We start from the raw sequence: 21,484 nt of genomic DNA, 5'->3' as shown, positions 1-21,484 counted from the left end.
GAGCAAAGCACATTCCTATCAGCTGTTACTGTCAGCTATTGCTTCACTCCTCAGGCATGGTTATATTTATGTAGCAGGTCTACCTGCCAAGGGCAGTTAGGTCCCTATTGTTGATTTAAGATTGAAGATAGCCAGCAGACTAGTTGCAACAAAATCCACTGTTAGTGAGCATGCAATGTTCAGATTACAATTTCTAAAACTTTGGGCTTATTTTTTTGATTTTAAAATGCCAAGTTGGTGAAAGATTAACCAGATGTCTCTAGGATAGTTGGAGAGTGAAGTGATAAATGTAATACATAACCTACTACATGTGTTGTGATGGCAAAATGGGAGGTTAATAGGTTGTAGAGTGGCTTCAAACTATTGTGGTCCTTATCAGAGATATTTATCCCAACTATATCTAACTTAATCCTCTCACTCGTACCATCAACATGCAGAGTGGAAAAGAAGCCATGGTTTCTGGTTCACTGATACTGTTGTTATTATTGCAAAAGGATGTTTGGATTTGCAGACTAATTTACTTTTGACTGTTTAGAATCCCAAAATGACCTAGTGCCCCTGACCTTGCTTGAATCCCGCAAGTTATGCACAATGGCTTTTATCTCTGGTGGTCTGTTCTGTGCAGCAATTCCTCCCCCCAGCAGCCCCTGTCCAGTGAACAACTGAAATAATCTGAGGTTTGAGGTCAGTGCACTGGTATATATTCAGTGCTTATGCATTTACATTAAAATGTGTACATTAAAATTCAAATTTTAGTTTTTCTAGGTTTAGTTTTTCTACACCTGCAGGTTTCTTTAACCAGTCTCCTGCAGCATGGGTACCTGGTGAACTGCTACATGGGGCAATGAAGCGGCTATAGACAAGCAAGAATAGCTTGGGGAACTTTAGCCCCAGATTCTGAGGACCAGTTATTTCACTGAAAAGCAGAACTCCATATATATAATATATGTATGCAAGCCACTCAAAAATATACTTGTGAGTTTGTCATGTTACAGTAAAACACCAATAACTCTGGGCAGTCATATTTACCATCGTAACAATATCACATTGGCTATGACCACGTGACGTATGGACTTGCTTACAAAGAATGCTGCTTTCTGAGCATATTTAATTGATTGATTCTTTGAGCTTGTGCAAAGTGCGCTACCAGGTGCGACTCTTATCTGTGCCATAGTATTTAACTTCTTCACAGTGGGATCGAGAGTCCCACATGGTTTGTTGCCTACCTGGTGCAGGGTGAGGGAAAACTTGAACCGACTTGAAAAGATATTGGAGAGGAGGAAGCATTCAGTCGTCGTGGTCCATGAAGGACCAACAACATAGGGAAGAGTAAGCTAGAGGTCCTGTTTGGGGAGTACCAGGAACTAGGAGCTAAATTAAAGAACAGGACCTCTAGGTTTAAAATCTCTGGATTATTACCTGAGCCAAGTGCAAATTGGCATGAAGATAAGCAGATTAGGGAAGTGAACACGTGACTAAAGGAGTGGTGTGGAAAAGAGGGGTTCCATTTCATGGGGCATTGGCACCAGTATTGGGACAGGACGGAACTATATTGCTGGGACAAACGCCACTGAAATGGGCGGTCGCCAAAGGACTTTAAACTAGTAAATGGGGGGAAGGCTCAAGTGGAAATTGTAGTACAAATAGTAGTTCAAAAACAAGTGAAAGGGAAGAGAGTAGAGTAACAGTCAGAAATTGTGCTTTAGGCACTACATGTAAAGGGAAAATTAAAAGATGTAAAGTGATTAAACTAGGAAAGATAAATAAGAAACAAGTGAGTAAAACATTAGAGCTGAAGGACAGGCTAGGGTACGTGGTCCAAATAAGCATTCTTTATACAAAGGCACGAAGTATAAGGAATAAATTGAATGAACTGCAGGTGCAAATTCAAATTGGAGGGTATGACATGGAAGCCATTACTGAGACATGGCTGCATGATGGTCAGGACTGGGAACTAAATATACCAGGTTATAAGGTCGACAGGAAAGAAAGGGAAAATGGCAGACAAGGAGGAGTAGCCTTAGTGATTAAGGACGAAATCACTTCAATGATGAGAGGATATAATGAAAGGTAAGCAGGCAGTGGAGACTTTATGGGTAGAATTAAGAAATAGGAAAGGATGTAAGACTGTTGTGCAAGTTCTGTATTGGCCCCCTGGTAGCAGCTGTGAAGTGCTAGTTTGGATAAATGCAGAGATTAACCAAGCATGTAGCAAAGACAGTGTTTTTAATGGGGGATTTTAACTTTCATATACCTTGGGATATAAGCAGACTAACACCTGTCAGAAAGTTAGTACATTTCTTGAGTGTGTCCGGGATAGTTTTCTATAACAATATGTCCCAAAGGCGACAAGGGGGGCATGCCATATTAGATTTCGTGATGAATAATGAGCCGGATTTAGTTAACAGCCTAGCTGTGTGTAAACATTTATCCTATAACGATCATAACATGATCAAGTTCAACATAGCATTTGAAAGGGAGATTCGCGAAACAGTTACTAAGATTCTAGATTTGGGTAAAGACTACTTCAACGGGATGAGACAGCGACTGTCCACATTAAATCTGTTAATGGGTAAAATGACAGAAGATCAGTGGGAGATGTTCAGAAAAGAATTCAAGGTGATACAGAACCAGTTTATACCCCTGAGGGGCAAGAGCTCTGCTTGCAAAAAAAACCCAGTCATGGACAACAAAAGAGGTGAGGGACAGCATAAAACTAAACGAAAAAGCATATTAAAAGGCAAAAAATAGCACAGATCCTGGTGAATGTGAAAGATACAAAATACAGCAAAGAATCACAAAACAGACAGCAAGAGCTACAAAAAGTGAGTATGAAAAGAAACTTGCAAGGGATATCAAAATCAACACAAAGGGGTGGAAATTCGGTCGCGTCTCTGATGCGGCGTTAATCCAGGCGGAGCTGTAATTTTAGTGCCTTGAGAAGGTTTGCGCCTCCCGCCGAGAAATTTGGCGGAATCGGATGAACAGCTGAAAGGGGCACTAAATCAGCCATTACGCACCTGACCTGGGGGGGCGCCAACGAAAATGCTGCCGCTAGCATTTGCCGAACCATTGCGCATGCTCCAAACTCCGATTCAGATCCCGGGAAAAGCCAAGTCTTAAAGGCGCACCAAGGTAAGTATGCGAATGCGCAGCTCCACCTCCTCACTGACATGAGAGCAGGAAAATTGAGGAGCAGGGAGGAAGGCAGAGAGCGCCCCGCTTCTCGGCCACGGCCCTTGAGGAGGCTGTGGAGAGGCGCAACAATGCGCTACACCCTGGAGGGGGACGAAGGCCATCGCTGAGGGTGTTCAGGAGGTTGTGGAGGGAGGTGGCCCAGCACATCTCTGCCCGTGACACGGTGGCCAGGACAACGACTCAATGTCACAAAAAATTCAACGACCTCACTCGGGTGAGTAATTAACCGAGCCTCACTGTCTTGCATCATATAAAGGCTTTACACTGCCCACCCCTTCTCTATGTGTACCAGGCCATGCTCCTCGTTGCAGAAGACACCCTAAAAGCTCTCTATCGCCTCACCAGACATGCCCTGCCCATCCAAGTCTCTCACCTTCGAGCTCCCAACTCATCCTGAGGACTCCCACCAACACCTTTTAACTCCTCATATGTGGTCACAGACCTTCAGCCTCATACTTACTCATAGCTCTTTGTCCCCAAATCCCACCTTTGGCACATCCACCGAGCGCTGTCACTCGGGCTGATTCACATCCTGCAACATTAGTAGCGAGTCACTTGCTGCAGACACATGTGGCACACAAGTAGCTACAGACCCACTGACAACAACTTCTTTTGGTCATTGCAGGCCAAACTCACCCACAACAGGCCAGAGCAGGAGGCAGGGAGCCAGATCTCCAGGACCTTACAGCCATCGAGGAGCAAATGTCCGCCCACATAGGTGCACCAGTCGGGCCGGTGGCAACCGGCGAGGCAGGTGCTCGACAGTGACAGTTTGTGAATGAGATGTTTGTTTTCTGTGAGAGCCTTGAGCCCACATGCCTTACAACATGTAGGTCCAAAATAACGATGCCCCCTCCTTCTTGTCTTCCTGTCCCCTCCCCAACTGCTATCCATACTTGTGTTGCTTTGTGCTTACAGATGCTGAGCCAGATGAGCCACAGCCCGCCTATCAGCCGCCGTCATCACACGAAGAGAAGGATGAGGAGGACGTGGAGACATGTATGGCCACAGAGAGGGACCTATCCTCCGTGCCAGCGAGTGGGGAGATCAGCTCGGTGGAGGAGCCTATGTTCCTGGGATTCTCAGATCCAGACGCTCATGGGGTTCCCAGATCTTGGTGTTCCTGGCCCCAGTGGCATGCAACAACGCGCAGTGCGAGGGGAAGCTCGGGGCCCAGCTCTCCGGAGAGCAAGTCGGCCCAGGAGTCCTGCTTAGAGTTGGGCAGATGAAGACCTGGATTGGGAGGCTATGTCCAGGGAGTCCATGCAGATGCAATGTGAGATTATGGGTGTATTGAGAAGGGTGCCACAGAGCGTGGATGCACTTGCTGTGAGTGTGGCGGAGGTCACCTCAAGCATTGCCCATGCCTCTCAGCAGCCCACTGAGTCCATCCTTGCCCGGCTAAACCGGGACGTGGGCTCAACAAGTGACAGTGGGGTCATAGAGGTGATAGTGTGTGCCTTGGTTGACATGGCAGCAACCATGACATCACATGCCGAAGCCACACAAGGTCTTCGTGATGTTATGCAGACACTGGTTGCTGGCCTGCGATCTCAGAATATAGCGTTTCAAGCATGTGATGTCACCCCACAGTCGGACAGGGAACAAACGGTGCTGCAGCAGGTCAGCAATCTGTGGTTGCACATATTGCTCCTGATGCTCTGGCAACATCCCGGAGGAGTGACAGTGTGCCGCTGGAAATGGAAGCTGCTATCCTTCCTCACGCTGACAGCATTTCGGCTCCCGCCACTGCCAGTCCGCTGCTGCACCCACAACGGCCTGCACCCCAGCCGTCTGACACTGTTGCTGCCAATCCTGAGGTGGTGCAGTCAGCAGTCGAGCCTTCCATGCTCCCAGCTAGTCCAGGGCATCATCGTAGGCCGTCTGTTCTGTCTCCCACAGACACAAAGCAGCCCTCAAGTGGCCTTACTGCAGGCACTGAGGCCACGTTGAGGAGGAGCAGTAGGCGTGGGACTGGGGTGAGGCAGAGGGGTGGGAAATGCCAGTGCAAGACCCACTGAGGAAAGGTGTCCCCATGGGACCTCTGTGCATATGTTATGCAGTATCCTAATCTTTTGTGTTCATTGAAGGGGCGGGTGCTCCATTTTGTTTTATTTGAGGGTCTGGCACCCCTGTACCTATGTTATGCAGTATTATCATCTTTTGTGTAAGGGGCGGGTGCTCCATTTTGTTTTATTTGAGGGTGAGGGGTTTTTAGGGTTGTTTGAGGTATATTTGAAAAATAAACTGTTACTTTGACCATCTCCTTCAGCCTCTGGTGTATGACTGTGGACTTGTGACAGAGATGTTGCATTATTGTGGCACAATGCGCGGTCATTATTAGCTGCATCCCTCAGCTCCCTCCATTTAAGCAAACTGATCTCTTATGAGCTGCCGCTGAATAGCCCTGGTGCCACCAACATTGGCACGCTGCCTAATCCGTGGCTGCTGCTGGTTCTCGTCGTCTTGCTGGACATCCGGGGTGTCGCCAGGCTCCTGTTCCTCTCCCTCCTCCTCCTCCTCCTCCCCCCCTCCTCCTAAGGTGGGCCTGGGATTCCCAGTGGCAAGGCCTGGGCCCTCATGATGGTCAAGTTGTGCAGCATGCAGCACACCACAATGAATAGTGAGACCTGTTGAGGGGAGTATTGAAGGCTGCTTCCAGAGCAGTCCAGGCATCGGAATTGCTGCTTCAGCAGCCCTCTTGTTTGCTCTATGATGTTCCGGTGGCGGCATTGCTCTCATTGTAGCATTCCTCCGGCTCTATGTGGTGGGGTTGCGGAGGGGGATCATTAGCCAGGTGGCCAGGCCGTTTCCCTTGTCCCCGAGCAGCCAGCCTTGGTCTTCCCGTGGTGGCTAAAACAGTCGAGGCACAGTGCTCTCCCGGAGGATAAACGCATCATGTGCGCTTCCAGGATAGCGAGCATTGACTGCGAGGATGCGCTGCATGTGGTCGCACACCAGCTGCACATTTAGAGAATGGTATCCCTTTCTGTCTCTGAAGACCTCTGCATTCTGTAATGGTGCTCGCAAGGCCAAGTGCGTGCAGTCAACTGCTGCTTGCACCCTCGGGAAACCGGCTATCCTGGCAAACCCACATGCGCGCTCATGCTGTTTCTCCCTGGTCATTGGGAAGTTAATGAAGTTCATTCTGCATGTGCAGAGAGCCTGTGTGATGTCGTGGAGCAGCGATGTGATGTGAATTGTGGGACACTGCATACGTCCCCTGATGCAGGCTGAAAGGAGCCAGAGGCATAGAAGGTGAATGCCATTGTGACCTTCACTGCGACGGGCAGAGCAGTCCTGGTGCCAATGTGAGGCTGCAGGTCTGCCTGCAGGAGATGGCATACCTCTGTAACTACCTCCTTTCAGAAGCGCAGCCTTTGGATGCACTGCTCCTCGAACAGGTCCAAGTATGAGCATCGCCGCCAGTAAAGCTGTGGGGGGGTAAGGCCTCTTGCTCCGACTTCTAATGGCTCTCCTCATTCGGCCGCTGACATGGCCAACAGCCTTTCTCTCTTAACGCCGCCTTACTAGAGCATGTAGAATGCGACGCTGGCAGCATAGCAATGCATCCATTAAAGTTCTCTAAATAACTTTTTCTCAAGTTGAACTGTTATGTCTGCCGCTGCAAACTCAGAGCCTCACGTACCATGCTGTGTGTAAACATTGCGCTGACTGTGACCTCTGAGGGAAGCGCTTCCTCAACCCTTTAAGTAGCCACAAGTTAACGACTGGAAGGCTATAACCGACAGATTTTTCAGACGTGATTATTGGCGGTCGCTAAATGAGACGGCCGCATCTAATTTAGCGTGCGGGGCGCAAGCGTGGGCGTTACACTAGGACTGATGTCATGATCGGACTGATAGCAGCCAGTCGCTAGCGTTTGCGCCCCCAGTAAATTTCTCTTGAATTTTCCGTCGGGGCACCAAAAGCTGCGCGCCCGGTCGGTAAGCTGTTACGCTCGCATTAATATGCCCCTTTGGCTGCTAACTGAGGCGATAGACAACCGAAACTCCAGCCAAAAATTTTTTACAATTATATTAGGAAAAAGAGGATAGTTAAGAGCAATGTTGGGCCCTTAAAACTGAAAGAGGTGATACTGTCAGTGATAAGGAAATGGCGGGCATGTTGATTAATTACTTTGTGTCAGTATTTACAGTAGTGGAAGAGGATAGATAGCCTGCCATAAATCCCAAGGAAACTAATATTAAATCAGGGACAGGGACTGAATAAAATTAACGTAATTAAATAACAGTAATGAAGAAAATAATGGCACTAAAGAGTGAAAAATCCCCAGGACCAGATGGTTTCCATCCCAGGGATTTAAAGGAAGTAGGTGAGCACATTGCATAGAAACATAGAAAATAGGTACAGGAGTAGGCCATTCGGCCCTTCTAGCCTGCACCGCCATTCAATGAGTTCATGGCTGAACATGCAACTTCAGTACCCCATTCCTGCTTTCTCACCATACCCCTTGATTCCCCTAGTAGTAAGGACTCCATCTAACTCCTTTTTGAATATATTTAGTGAATTGGCCTCAACAACTTTCTGTGGTAGAGAATTCCACAGGTTCACCACTCTCTGGGTGAAGAAATTCCTCCTCATCTCGGTCCTAAATGGCTTACCCCTTATCCTTAGACTGTGTCCCCTGGTTCTGGACTTCCCCAACATTGGGAACATTCTTCCTGCATCTAACCTGTCTAACCCGGTCAGAATTTTAAACATTTCTATGAGGTCCCCTCTCATTCTTCTGAACTCCAGTGAATACAAGCCCAGTTGATCCAGTCTTTCTTGATAGGTCAGTCCCGCCATCCCGGGAATCAATCTGGTGAACCTTCGCTGCACTCCCTCAATAGCAAGAATGTCCTTCCTCAGGTTAGGAGACCAAAACTGTACACAATACTCCAGGTGTGGCCTCACCAAGGCCCTGTACAACTGTAGCAACACCTCCCTGCCCCTGTACTCAAATCCCCTCGCTATGAAGGCCAACATGCCATTTGCTTTCTTAACCGCCTGCTGTACCTGCATGCCAACCTTCAATGACTGATGTACCATGACACCCAGGTCTCTTTGCACCTCCCCTTTTCCTAATCTGTCACCATTCAGATAATAGTCTGTCTCTCTGTTTTTACCACCAAAGTGGATAACCTCACATTTATCCACATTATACTTCATCTGCCATGCATTTTTCCACTCACCTAACCTATCCAAGTCGCTCTGCAGCCTCATAGCATCCTCCTCGCAGCTCACACTGCCACCCAACTTAGTGTCATCCGCAAATTTGGAGATACTACATTTAATCCCCTTGTCTAAATCATTAATATACAGTGTAAACAGCTGGGGCCCCAGCACAGAACCTTGCGGTACCCCACTAGTCACTGCCTGCCATTCTGAAAAGTCCCCATTTACTCCTACTCTTAGCTTCCTGTCTGACAACCAGTTCTCAATCCATGTCAGCACACTACCCCTAACTATAAACTTCCAAAGTTCTCTCAGTTCAGAAACTGTTTCTTTAGATTGGAAAATTGTACATGTCACTCCACTATTTAAGAATGGCGAGAGAAGGAAATTGGGGAATTACGGACCAGTTAGCCTAACATCTGTTGTCGGGAGATTGCTCGGGGTATAATTAAGGATAGGGTAACTGAACACTTCGAACATTTTCAGCTAGTCAGAAAGAGCCAACATGGATTTGTGAAACATAGGTCATGCCTGACAAACCTGCATGAATTTTTTGATGAGGTGACTAGTGGACAAGGCAATGTCTATGGATGTTATTTATATGGACTTCCAGAAGACATTTGATAAGAGACTGTTAACTAAGGTAGAAGCCCACAGAATTGAGAGCAAATTATTGACCTGGTTAGGAAATTGGCTGGGCAGGAGAGAAAATGGATAGGTACTCTAATTGGTAGGATGTGACTACTGCAAAGATCTGTGTTGAGGCCTCAACTATTCACAATATTTATTAATGACTCAGATGATGACATAGGAAACCATATATCCAAATTTGCCCATGACACAAAGATAAGTGGCATTGTAGGCAGTTTTGATGGAAGCATAAAATTACAAAGGGATATTGACAGATTAAGTAAATGGGCAAAACTGTGGCAAATGGATTTCAATGTAGGTAAATATGAGGTCATCCATTACGGACCAAAAAAGGATAGAACAGGTATTTTCTAAATGGTGCAAAGCTCAAAACAATGGAGGACCAAAGAGACTTGGGGATTAGGTACATAGATCATTAAAATATCATGAAGAGGTACAGAAAATAATCAAAAAGGCTAATAGAATGCTGGCCTTTATATCTAGAGGACTAGAATACAAGGGGGGAGAGGTTATGCTACAGCTATACAAAATCCTAGTTAGACCACACTTAGAGTACTATGACCAGTTCTGGGCACCGCACCTTAGGAAGGATATATTGGCCTTGGAGGGAGTGCAGCGTAGTTTTATCAGAATGATACCCGGACTCCGATGGTTAAGTTACAAAAAGAGATTACACAAATTATGGTTGTATTCCCCAGAATTTAGAAGGTTAAGGGGTTATCTGATCAAAGTGTTCAAGATATTATGGGAACAGATAGGGTAGATAGAGAGAAACTATTTTCACTGGTTGGGGAGTCTAGGATTAAGGGGCATTGTCTAAATATTAGAGCCAGACCTTTCGGGAGTGAAATTAGGAAACACCTCTACACACACAGGCTAGAAATTTGGTTGGAGGGTTCCTAAGGCACAAATGTCAGAGGGTCACTAAATTTAGCACTGGAATATTTTTAGTGACGGGAAAAACAAAATGTAGTTTTTGTACCCTGACAGTGGAGTGAAGCGCTAAGGGAAGTGTTCCATACATCTCTTAGAGCGCTAGACCAGGTGCACAACTGAATATCCCGTGCTAAAGGGCTGGCTTCATAGCCCCTAAGAGAGGCCTCCCTGCGACAAAAAAAACTGAACAAAAAACATTCCAAATAATGTTACATCGCAAAAAAAAATCAATTACGCTTACCTCATGCAGTCATTCCTTCCCTTAGTGTCGCGGGACAGCTTTTACTGACAGTGTCACTACGGGTGCAGCGCAGAACAAATTTTGCTTCCATGTTGATACCGGTGCTACGCTCCCGGGCGATACTCCTCAACACTGTAGGTACCAGCACACTGAAATTGCCGAGTGGCACTAATGCCGGCACTCACGGCTTCAAACCCATTAACGACCCTGTAGCGCCCCTCACGAGAGGCGTTATCTAACCAAATTTCTCTCCCAAAAGGTGAAGAAGTTTGGAACTCTCTCAAATGACAATTGATGCTCGATCAATTGTTAATTTTAAATCAGAGATTGATAGGTTTTTGTTAACCAAAGGTATTAAGGGATATTAGCCAGAAGGTATATGAAGTTAGGTCGCAGATCAGCCATGATCTCATTGAATGGCAGAACAGGCTCAAGGGGCTCAAAGGGCAACCCTTGTTCCTATGTTCCATGCCACATCTAGCGTCATCTATAATAGAATACACCTTCACAAAGGTCCTAAGGATAGTGGATTCTTGCAGGAATGTAACAAATAAAGAGACCATGGGCGAGAAATTCGGGTTGGTAATACCTGTTTTTTGGCACTAAGTGTGACCTTTTGAGTTTCAAAATGATGTCCATGGCACGCACGCACACTTGTGATGTGAAACGCACTGGATGCCACCTTGGTGCAGGCATTGGTGCGCGCCCTGTGAATGTTTGACGAAAGTATGCAGAGCAGGCAGATCTTGACGTCAATCGGCGTGCAACGCTGATTTAACGCCAAAGCTGCCATTTTGGAGGTCAACGCTCTAGCCAGTGCTCCCTCTTGAGCTCACACAGCTGAATATGCATTAAGCAGCAGGAAGGACCACCCCCCCAGCGCTATTTAAATGGATCATCAGCTAACAACAAGTTAGTTGCTGGTTGATTCCCTCTGGCTCATGCTACAATTCTACATGCTTTTAGTGCTTTACATAGTTGTTTGAAGTTTCAGTAGTCTACATGGAGTGGCTTGGCAGGTGCTGAAGTACTTTTTGCTGACTTCAACGCTTCTGCACAAACCAGTTGCTCCCAGACATGGGTGCACTAATAGGCCTTCCTCTTGGAATAGAGCATGACTGAATGAACAGAGGCCACACAGAGCAGGACAAGCTGCTAGAAGAGGAAGGGGGAGAAGGGCTCTCAGCAGGAGGCCATATTTGCCATGGGTGTTCAGGGAGAAATTCTCCTGACTGAATCTCAGCAAGGAACAGTATGCGAGAAGTCTGTGCTTTACTAAAGAGATTCTCACTGAAATCTGCCAACTGCTGCAGCCACAACTCCAGCCTTAGAGCAGGGCAAGAACTGCATTGCCAGTGGTCGTGAAGGTGACCGTGGCTATGAACAGGCTGGCGCTGGACACCCTAAAAGCCTCCTTGATAAAATGCAACATCCCCACCGACACCTGGGAGTCCATGACCAAAGACCACCCTAAATGGAGGAGGTGCATCCAGGAGGGCGCTGAGCACCCCGAGTCTCGTTGCCGAGAACATGCAGAAAATGGGCGCAGGCAGCGGAAGGAGCGTGCAGCAAACCAGACTCCTCACCCTTTCATTCAACGACTGTCTGTCCCACCTGTGACAGAGAATGTGGTTCCTGTATTGGTCTGTTCAGTCACCTAAGAACTCTCTTTTAAAGTGGAAGCAAGTCCACTTGCAGGTCAACACCCGGTACCCTGGCAGCAGTCATGATGCCTTCATTCTGCTAGCTGCATTTCAGCCACCATGGCAAACTAAAGGATGGCTACTGGACGACAAGGGTTATCCGCTGACGATATAGCTCATGACTCCCGTTCGCAACCCATGCACATATGCACAGCATGAATACAATGAGAGCCATGCTGCTCAAAAAAAAAATGACAGAGCAGATTATTGGCATGCTAAAGCAACGACTCCGCTCCCTGGACCGCTCTGGGAGAGGAGCCCTGTAGTAGTCAGCTGAGTGGGTCTCTAGATTCGTGCTGGTATGCTGCACAACCTTACCATTATGAGGGGACTGCCCTTGCCACCGGCTATCAGGCAATTAAGCTGAGGAGAAGGAGGAGGCAACCTAGACAGTCCCTTTCTGCCCGGGCTGTATCTGAAGAGCTCATTCGAGTGCAATACAGTAACCGCAACCCCAATTCCCCATTTACTAACAGTTCCACACTCCTTACCTTCCTTCTGTCACTGACCATCACATCGTACTCTTGGCAACAATGCAAAAATAAAAGCCACCAGAAAATAAACATTCCAAACCAAATTTATTAATTAAATCATGCCATATTGCAAAAGTAAACTAATCACCTTTGTGCATTCCCTTAGAGCCTGTTTTCTGTGTGCCTTTCTTTGCCTGTTCACCTCTGCATTGCTACCCCAGTGCTGTGGCATGGCTGGTGGAAGGCTCCTGACTTTCAGTGGAGGAGACTGTAGATGGCCATGGAGGATGACTCTGAGCAGCTTTGGGTCTAGAAGGTCTGGCTTCAGCATGCACCATTTTGGCATGGGTGGAAGCAGTCTAGGCTGGCTGTGAAAGGCAATAGCAAGGGCACTGGCAGAGTGGCAGGGGTGGGAGGATGAATGCTATCATCCTGAGAGGGGGCAGCAGGCTCCTGCTCCATGGAGCCACTGCCATTCTCCTGGGGTGGCATCTCAGCAATTCTACTAATCTGTTTGAGGTCAGATTGCTGTACTGCTGTGACATGCTGAAAGCCACCAAGCCCATTTGGACATTGGTATTCACAGCCATGATGACAGCAGTCTGAGTTTGCATAGCAGCAAGCTAAGATCATAGAAATGGGAGCAGGAGTAGGCCATAGGGCCCCTTGAGCCTGTTCCGCCATTCAGTAAGATTGTGGCTGATCCTCGACCTCAACTTCACTTTCCTGCCTGATCCCCATATCCCTTGATTCCCCTACAGTCCAAAAATCTATCTCTCTCAGCCTTGAATATACTCAATGACTCAGCATCTACAACCCTCTGGGGTAGAGAATTCCAAAGATTCACAACCCGAGTGAAGAAGATTCTCTTCATCTCAGTCCTAAATGGCAAAATCCTCTCAGCATCTACCCTGTCAAGCCCTCTTAGAATCTGAGCTTGCATGAGAGCAGTCTGAGCTTGTAGGTTGCAAGTTGACCTTGCATGACTTCAGTCTAAGCTTCAGCTGCAGCTCTCTGACTTTTGGTGGAAGCTGCTTTTTCGGTAATGGAAGCTGAGATGTGTGTGTGTGTGTGTGTGTCCTTCCTTCCCCCACAAGGGTAGCACAGACATAGACTTGTCTTTCTTCTTGCAGCTCTAGCATAACTGGTAACACTCAATTGACAGCTCTTTCTTGATGTTTTTTAGACTTTTCTGACCCTCCTTTTGCACCTGCTGCATCCTCTCCTGATGGTCGTGTAATGTATACTGTACAGTTTGGTCACCTTTTCAGGTTGTGAATTAGGACATCATCAGTTCTATTCAAACAGTGGAATTTCTGCTTCAGCCTGACGACCAGTGTTCTATTTGTATTCTTGTAATAATTTTCTGTCTGCCTCAGTTTGTAGATTTTGCACTGGTGTTATCAGCCATGGTTCAAGTGGGCCTCCCTGTTCACCCTGAATCCATTCATCTAGTGTAAAAATTAATTAAATAATGATGGGTCAAGTTAACTGCTGTCGAATAAATGTCATGTTATCTTCCAGGGGTACCTGGCTTCCATCTGCGTGATGTAGCTTTGATGGTCGCACACATTGCTGGAATAGAACCCCTTACTAGTAATAAATGCCATAGCCCCGGTGAAAGGAACCTAAGCCTTGCACTCACGGGACCCCCGATACTCTAGAAAAAGCTATTGGTACAGGTCACTTTCCTTCAGTAAAAAATGAACTTCTTCATCCTGGCAAACAATGCATCAGTGACTTGATATACACAGCAGTGTACTGCAGACTGGATGTTATAACAGATTTCACCCAATATACCCAATGTCATAGAAATTCAAGGCAGCAATGATTTTTCACCACCATGGACAGAACTATCCTACTCATGGGTAAGGTTTTGAGGTCCAACTTCAGAAGACATGACATTGGCTGGGGAATCGCTGATCTGCCGAGCCCACCTCATTTGTATAGCGCCTTTAATAGAATCTTACAGCACAGAAGGAGACCATTCTGCCCATCACGCCTGTGCCAGCTCTTTGAAAGAACTGTTCAATTTAGTTCCACACCCCAGCTTCTTCCCCCATAACCCTGCAAATTAGTCCTCTTAAGTACATGTCCAATTGCCTTTTAAAAGTTCCAATGAATATGATTCCACCACCCTTTCAGGTAGTGCATTCCAGATCTTAACAACCCCCTGTGATGAAATTTCTCCTCATTTCCCCTCCAGTTCTTTTGCCAATTATTTTAAATCTGTGATCTCTGGTTACCGACACACTTACCAGAGAAAATAGTTTCTTCCCTACTTGCTCTATCAAAAACCCTCAATTTTGAATATATCTATGAGATCTTCCCTTAACCATCTCTGCTCTCTGGAGAACTATCCCAGCTTCTCCAATCTCTCCACATAATTGCACTTCCTCATCCCTTGTATCATCCTAGTAAACCTCCTCTGTACCTTCTCCAGGACCTCGACATCCTTCCTAAAGTGTGGTGCCTAGAATTGTACACTATATTCCAGCTGAGGCCTAACCAGAAATTTGTAACGATTTAGCATTACTTTCCAGTTTTTGTATTCAATGCCCCTAATTACAAAACCAAATATCCCATACGCTTAATTAACCGCCTTCTCAACTTGCCCTGCCACCTTCATAGATTTGTGAATGTGCATCTCCAGGTCCCTTTGTTCTTGCACCCCCTCAAAAAAGTACCATTTAGATTGTATTGCTTCTTCATATTGTTTCTCCCAAAGTACATCACTTCACATTTATCCGCATTAAGTTGCATCTGCCATGTGTCTGCCCATTTCACCAGTCTATGCCCTCCTGAAATCTACTTTCCTGCTCACCATTTACATTTCCAATGTAGCGAAACGTCCCAAAGCATTTCACAGAGGCATAATCAAAAGGAGCAAGTAGGAAGGGTGACCAAAAGCTTGGTCAGAGAAGTGGTTTTGAGGCGGTTCTTAACGGAGGAAAGGGTTTTAGATAAGCAGAGAGTTTTAGGGAAGGAATTCCAGACCCTAGGGCTTACGCAATTGAAAGTGCAGAGGGAGGAGGGGGATGCAGGAGAGGCCAGTGTCAGAGAAACGAGTGCGGTGAAGGTGTAGAATTTGAAGGGCTGGAGGAGCTTCCAGAGATAGGGGTGGGCGAGGCCATGAAGGGATTTAAACATAAGTATTTTAATTAAGGGATTTAAACATAAGTATTTTAATTAAGGTTGTGGGGGACCAGAAGCCAATGTTGGTTAGCAAGGACAGGTGCAGTGGATGAGCACGACTTGGTATGGATAATGATATGGTCAGCAGTGTTTTAGATGAGATGAGGTTTACGAAGGGTTGAGGATGGAAGGCTCGGCCAGGAGTACATTGGAATAGTTTATCTAGAGATGACAAACACTGAGGGTTCAGTGAAGGTGGGCTGATAGGGATAGATGGAGGTAATGTTAAGAGATCTAAATAGATAGTCTTTTTGATGGAAAGGATATGAGTTTGAAGATTTTGCTTGGTGTCAAATAGAGGTTGAGAGCATTCTGAATGCGCGACAGGCAAGCTGATAACACAGAACCAGTAAAAGAGGTCGAAAGTACTGAAGAGGTATAGCTGGGTGTCGTCGTGGTCCATGTCTGCGGCTGCTATCACCAAGGGGGAAGCATAAAGATGGGGAAGTGAAGGGACCAAGGATAGATCCTTGGAGGGCTCTGGAGAGAATGATGCCAGGGTAGGAAGAGAAGTAATTGCTAAAGATTCTCTGGCTAAGAAACCAACCTAAAAAAGCCAAAAACCTACAACTGTCATTACTAAATTACCTAGGTTCTGAAGGCCATAAAGTCAGGTTGGAACTGCACCTGTTTCATTCAGGTTCATAGGGCTGACATTGCATTTCAGATGCAATCCTCAAAATGCGAGACATGGAAATCCAACTTAATTGTATCTTTGTTACCTCTAAATGAGATTCACACATTCAGCTGCATAAGCCTCTTGAACACCCAGTGCTCCTTATTCTGAAAATACCTGGTAGTTCATTCCTATTGAATTTTCTTGTCCCCCCAAATGTGCATGTGACATTAATAGCCGAAGTGGAAAATCACGCTTATAATCTTGTCATTCTTCTCCTCCACTAAAGTAACTCCTAACATTAACAATTGAGGTCATTACAGTTTCATGTTTTGTTTATAATACACGTGTTTTTAGTATGCTGTTAACATTTTATTTTTCATTTGGTTGTGCAGCCAGTCGATGGACTTCCTACAGCCCAGACTTGCTTCTTCCAGCTTCGGCTGCCACCTTACTCAAGCCAGCAGGTGATGGCAGAACGTTTACGATATGCCATTCAGAACTGCAGATCGATTGACATGGACAACTACATGCTATCCAGGAATGCTGACACTGGAGAAGGTTCGGACAATGAATACTGAGAGCTTCCACCTTCAATACCACCATAAACCCCTGAAAGTCAATTTTTCAATTAAAGGAATCTCAGGAGATTAAGAAAAAAAAGAACTAAGCAGCTTACACATAGCCGAACATTTTTTTTAATTGATCTTTTCTACTTTGCAGGATAAGCATTTGCTACATTACAAGTTTTACACCAAAAATGCACCAGTGTTACTTTTTAAAGAAAATTGTTTAGTTTGACTTTGTGCACTACTTAAAATCAGGAATTAACTACATCCTGTAAAATTGTAAAATGATTTTTTTGTAGACAGCATGTACATGTGGTACAGTGACTATGTGCAGCACTTTGCCTAATTTAAGCATCTTGTGTACAGGACCAGGGTGGATGATTGCCAAACAATAACCAGTAACCTGATTATGAAAACTTGACAAGTGAATCGATTCTTTGGTACTAAAATAATTTTCCATACCACACTAAACAATAAAGGATCTGGCGTGCACTAACAACATTCATAGCATTTTCTTCTGTGGCCAATGCTTGGTGGTGACTGAGGAAACAATAACTAAATATTTGAGAGAAAAAAATGTATCTTAGCACATGAATTTAACTCATTATATTGCATAGAGCTAGTTGAGTGGGAACAAAAAGGATTATTTATCCCTTTCAATGATTAAATGTTCTTTGCAGATTGCAAAAATGTGCACATTTTTTTGTTCAGACAGATTTTATTTCTGAATAGCTGTAATGATTATTATGAAGGAGAGTTGGCTGATACAATATCAAGAGGGGATTTACCATTGCTTTAACTCCTTGTTAGGAACAGTAATTTAAGTACTTTTAAAAGTACTTTTTAAAAAAAGAAATCAAGAGTTGTTGTCGATAACCAGTCAAAAAATGCTACTGATCTCTAAGGATGTATTTCAAAAATAAGTAGTTCCAGAACATCAAGGAATAGTATTTGATTTGCATATTACCTCCCAGGCAACATTCCTAGCAGCTGATAAAGCCACAACATAATCTTTCAAAATGTCATGTGATCGACTTAAAAAATTTAAAAGGTGAAAGTGAGAAAATAAATCAGCAAAACATTGTTACAAACTTCATCTCTGTTGTTTATTATTAAAACATTTCCACTGACAGAGAAAAGTGCCTTCATTTAGAAAATATGAAAGGAAATTTTTCAACAATGCTCAGTTATAAGAAACATTATAGTCTTACAAAAATTAAAACCTTGCCAACAGCAAAATCGGATTAAATACAGTCTTCAGTTTTAAAAAGGAATTGAGAGCTTGAATTTGGTGAACTTACCGCCGGCTGCCGCTGAGTTTTCTCAGCGCTCTCCCTGTTTTTTGGGCACACTCTCCTCCGAGCGAGTTTGGTGAGGCCCTCCAAGCCAGTGGGGAGAGAAGACCGCTGGGGAGCATCCGCTGGTGTGTGCCAGCGTCCAACGCCAACAAAAATCCTCCCGCCCGCTCTTTCCCGAGATTGGTCCAGGCGGTCCTCCGCTCCAGCGGCAGAAAAGACCACCGCATGGAGGCAGGTCTTGCCTAAACGGTAAGTATGAAGATCTGCAAGAAAAGGTTAGTGCACTTATGTTCTTCTTACTTTTGCAGTGATTTTGTTGGATAGGATGTTATGTGTGTTAACTGGGTTTTACCTGCCACCAGAGGGTGCGACTGTCGGAGTCCTAATGGTCACTGGCAGACACGTGCAAGCTGTGTATATAATGTTGGCAGCCATGATGAATCCTCACTGAGAATAAATAAACTGGAGTGAGGTCATGCCTGAACTAGCTCACCGGACTTCGCCTCGTGGAGTTATTCGATACTTAACACTTGGCGACGAGTTAAAAATACGAACATTCACGCAACCATGTCTGCTGGAATATTGGAGAGATTCATGGAAGGGGAAGACTGGGAGGATTTCACTGATCGCCTCGACCAGTACTTCCTAGCCAATGGATTGGAAGGAACCAATAACGCAATTAAGCGCAGGGCGATTCTCCTCACCATTTGTGGGTCAAAAATTTATAGCCTTATCAAGAATCTACTCTCACCGACTCGACCAATGGATAAGACTTACGATGAATTGTGTACGCTGGTTCAGAACCACTTTAAACCGAAGGAAAGCATCATCTAGGCGAGGTATCGTTTCTATACGCGCAATCGCTCCGAGGACCAGGACGTGGCGGAATTTGTGAGGTCATGCACTTTGGCAGAAAAAAATCAAAGTGCAAGTTATTATTTAAATGGAGAAAGATTGCACAAAGTGCCGCAGTACAGCGGGACCTGGGGATAGTATGCAGGTACAGCAAGTGATCAGGAAGGCCAATGGTATCTTGGCCTTTATTGCAAAGGGGATCGAATATAAATGCAGGGAAGTCTAACTACAGCTATATAAGGTATTGGTGAGGCCACACCTGGAATACTGCATGCAGTTTTGGTTTCCATATTTACAAAAGGATATTATTCTTGCTTTGGAGGCAGTTGAGAGAAGGTTCACTAGGTTGATTCCAGGGATGAGGGAGTTGATGTATGAGGAAAGGTTGAGTAGGTTAGGCCTCTACTCATTGGAATTCAGAAGAATGAGAGGTGATCTTATCGAGACGTATAAGATTATGAGGGGGCGTTACAGGGTGGATTCAGAGAGGATGTTTCCACTGATGGGGGAGACTCGAACTAGAGGGCATGATCTTGGAATAAGGGGCCGGCTATTTAAAAAAGAGATGAGAAATTTCCTCAGGGTTGTGAATCTGGAATTCGCTGCCTCGGAGAGCTGTGGAAGCTGGGACATTGAATAAATTTAAAACAGAAATAGACGATTTCTTAAACGATAAGGGGTTATGGGGAGTGGGCAGGGAAGTGGATCTGAGTCCATGATCAGATCAGCCATGATCTTATTGAATGGCAGAGCAGGCTTAAGGGGCCATATGACCTACTCCTGTTCCTATTTCTTATGTTCTTGAAACAGACCACAAGCCGCTCATTTCACTGTTTTCTGAGAGCAAAGGTATAAACACAATGCCTTGTCCCGCATCCAAAGATGGGCACTGACATTATCTGCATATGATTATGTCATCCGCCACAGACCAGACACTAAAAACTGTGCTGATGCGCTTAGCCGGCTACCATTGCCCACAACCGGGGTGGAAATGCCACAGCCCGCAGACTTGCTGCTGGTCATAGATGTCTTTGAGAGCGAGGGGTCACTTGTCACGGCTCGCCAAATTAGGACCTGGACCAGCCAGGATCCTGTACTGTCAAGGGTATAAAGGTATGTCCTAAATGGAAATTGGTCTGCCATTCCCAGGGAAATGCAGGATGAAATTAAGCCTTATAGCCACTGCAAAGATGAATTGTCTATTCAGACTGATGGTCTGTTATGGGGTAATCATGTTGTTACACCAAAAAAAGGCAGGAAACTTTTGTGCGAGATTTATACAGTACCCACCCAGGCATTGTCATGATGAAGGCCATTGCCAGGTCTCACGTTTGGTGGCCCGGCATTGACTCAGACTTGGAGTCATGTGTGCACCTGTGCATTTCTTGCATGCAACTGAGCAACGCATCTGTGGAGGCTCTGCTGAGTCTGTGGTCATGGCCATCCAAACCGTGGTCAAGGATCCACATAGACCTTTCTCGGCAAAATGTTTTTAGTGGTAATGGACGCTTATTCCAAATGGATTGAATGCGTAATCATGTCATCCAGCACATCCACAGCCACTGTCCGAACCATGTTTGCCACCCATGGTCTGCCTGACGTCCTTGTCAGTCACAACAGACTGTTTCACCAGTTCGGAGTTCCACGAGTTTATGACCCGTAATGGCATCAAGCATGTTAGGTCTGCCCCTTTCAAACCCGCATCAAACGGTCAAGCAGAGCGGGCTGTCCAAACCATTAAGCAGAGCCTAAAATGCGTGACTCACGGCTCCCTACAGATCTGCTTGTCCCGCATTCTGCTCAGTTACCGGACAAGACCCAGTCGCTCACCGGGGTCCCTCCTGCCGAGCTGTTAATGAAGAGAGGCCTCAAAACCAGGCTCTCCCTTGTACATCCGGATCTCAATGATCACGTCGAAACCAGAAGGCAACGGCAGCAATGGTATCACGATCGCGCGGCCGTATCATGTGACATTGCTGTTCATGACCATGTGTTTGGCCTGAATTATGGTCATGGTCCAAAGTGGGTTGCTGGCACGGTTTTGGCCAAGGAGGGGAAACAGGGTGTTTGTAGTCAAATTGTTAAATTGCCAAACATGCAAGAGGCACATCGACCAAACCAAACTGCGATTCACAGACAACCCAGAACAAATCGAAGATGGCATCATCATCGGCCAACCAACACACATCCAACCATCAGTTGACCCTTGTGCCATTCACGAAGATGAACCTACCATCCCCGACAATCCTGTCAGACCGACTGCTCCGCAATGCTTGTGTTCGATCTGAGAAGATCAACCAGGGAGCGGAAGGCCCTGGACCGTCGCAACTTGTAAATACAACCTGTACCAAGGACTTTGGGGGAATAATGGTTTGTATGTTAATTGGGTTTTACCTGTCACCGGCGGGCGCCACCGTCAGAGTCCTAATGGTGACTGGCAGACACGTGCAAGCCGTGTATATAATGTTGGCAGCCATGTTGAATCCTCACTTTGAGAATAAATAATCTGGAATAAGGTCATGCCTGAACTAACTGTTGCGACTTAACATAGGCTCTTCTAGGCCTGAC

General features: G+C 45.8%; 1 protein-coding gene across 1 annotated transcript in view; it reads left to right on the top strand.

Moving 5' to 3' along the window:
- Nucleotides 1-17,854, top strand: part of LOC139228820 (probable E3 ubiquitin-protein ligase HERC1) — a 426,955-nt gene extending 409,101 nt beyond the window's left edge. Inside the window, exon 71 of the mRNA XM_070860235.1 lies at nt 16,590-17,854. Coding sequence (XP_070716336.1) covers nt 16,590-16,775 — 186 coding nt within the window. The 3' untranslated portion in view covers nt 16,776-17,854. The remainder of the gene's footprint in view (nt 1-16,589) is intronic.
- The last annotated feature ends 3,630 nt before the right edge of the window (nt 17,855-21,484 follow it).

The sequence above is a fragment of the Pristiophorus japonicus genome, chromosome 2, assembly GCF_044704955.1.
Source record: "Pristiophorus japonicus isolate sPriJap1 chromosome 2, sPriJap1.hap1, whole genome shotgun sequence".
NCBI lineage: Eukaryota > Metazoa > Chordata > Chondrichthyes > Pristiophoridae > Pristiophorus > Pristiophorus japonicus.
Note: the sequence above shows the minus strand (reverse complement) of the source record. Positions and strands in the feature narration are given on the sequence as shown.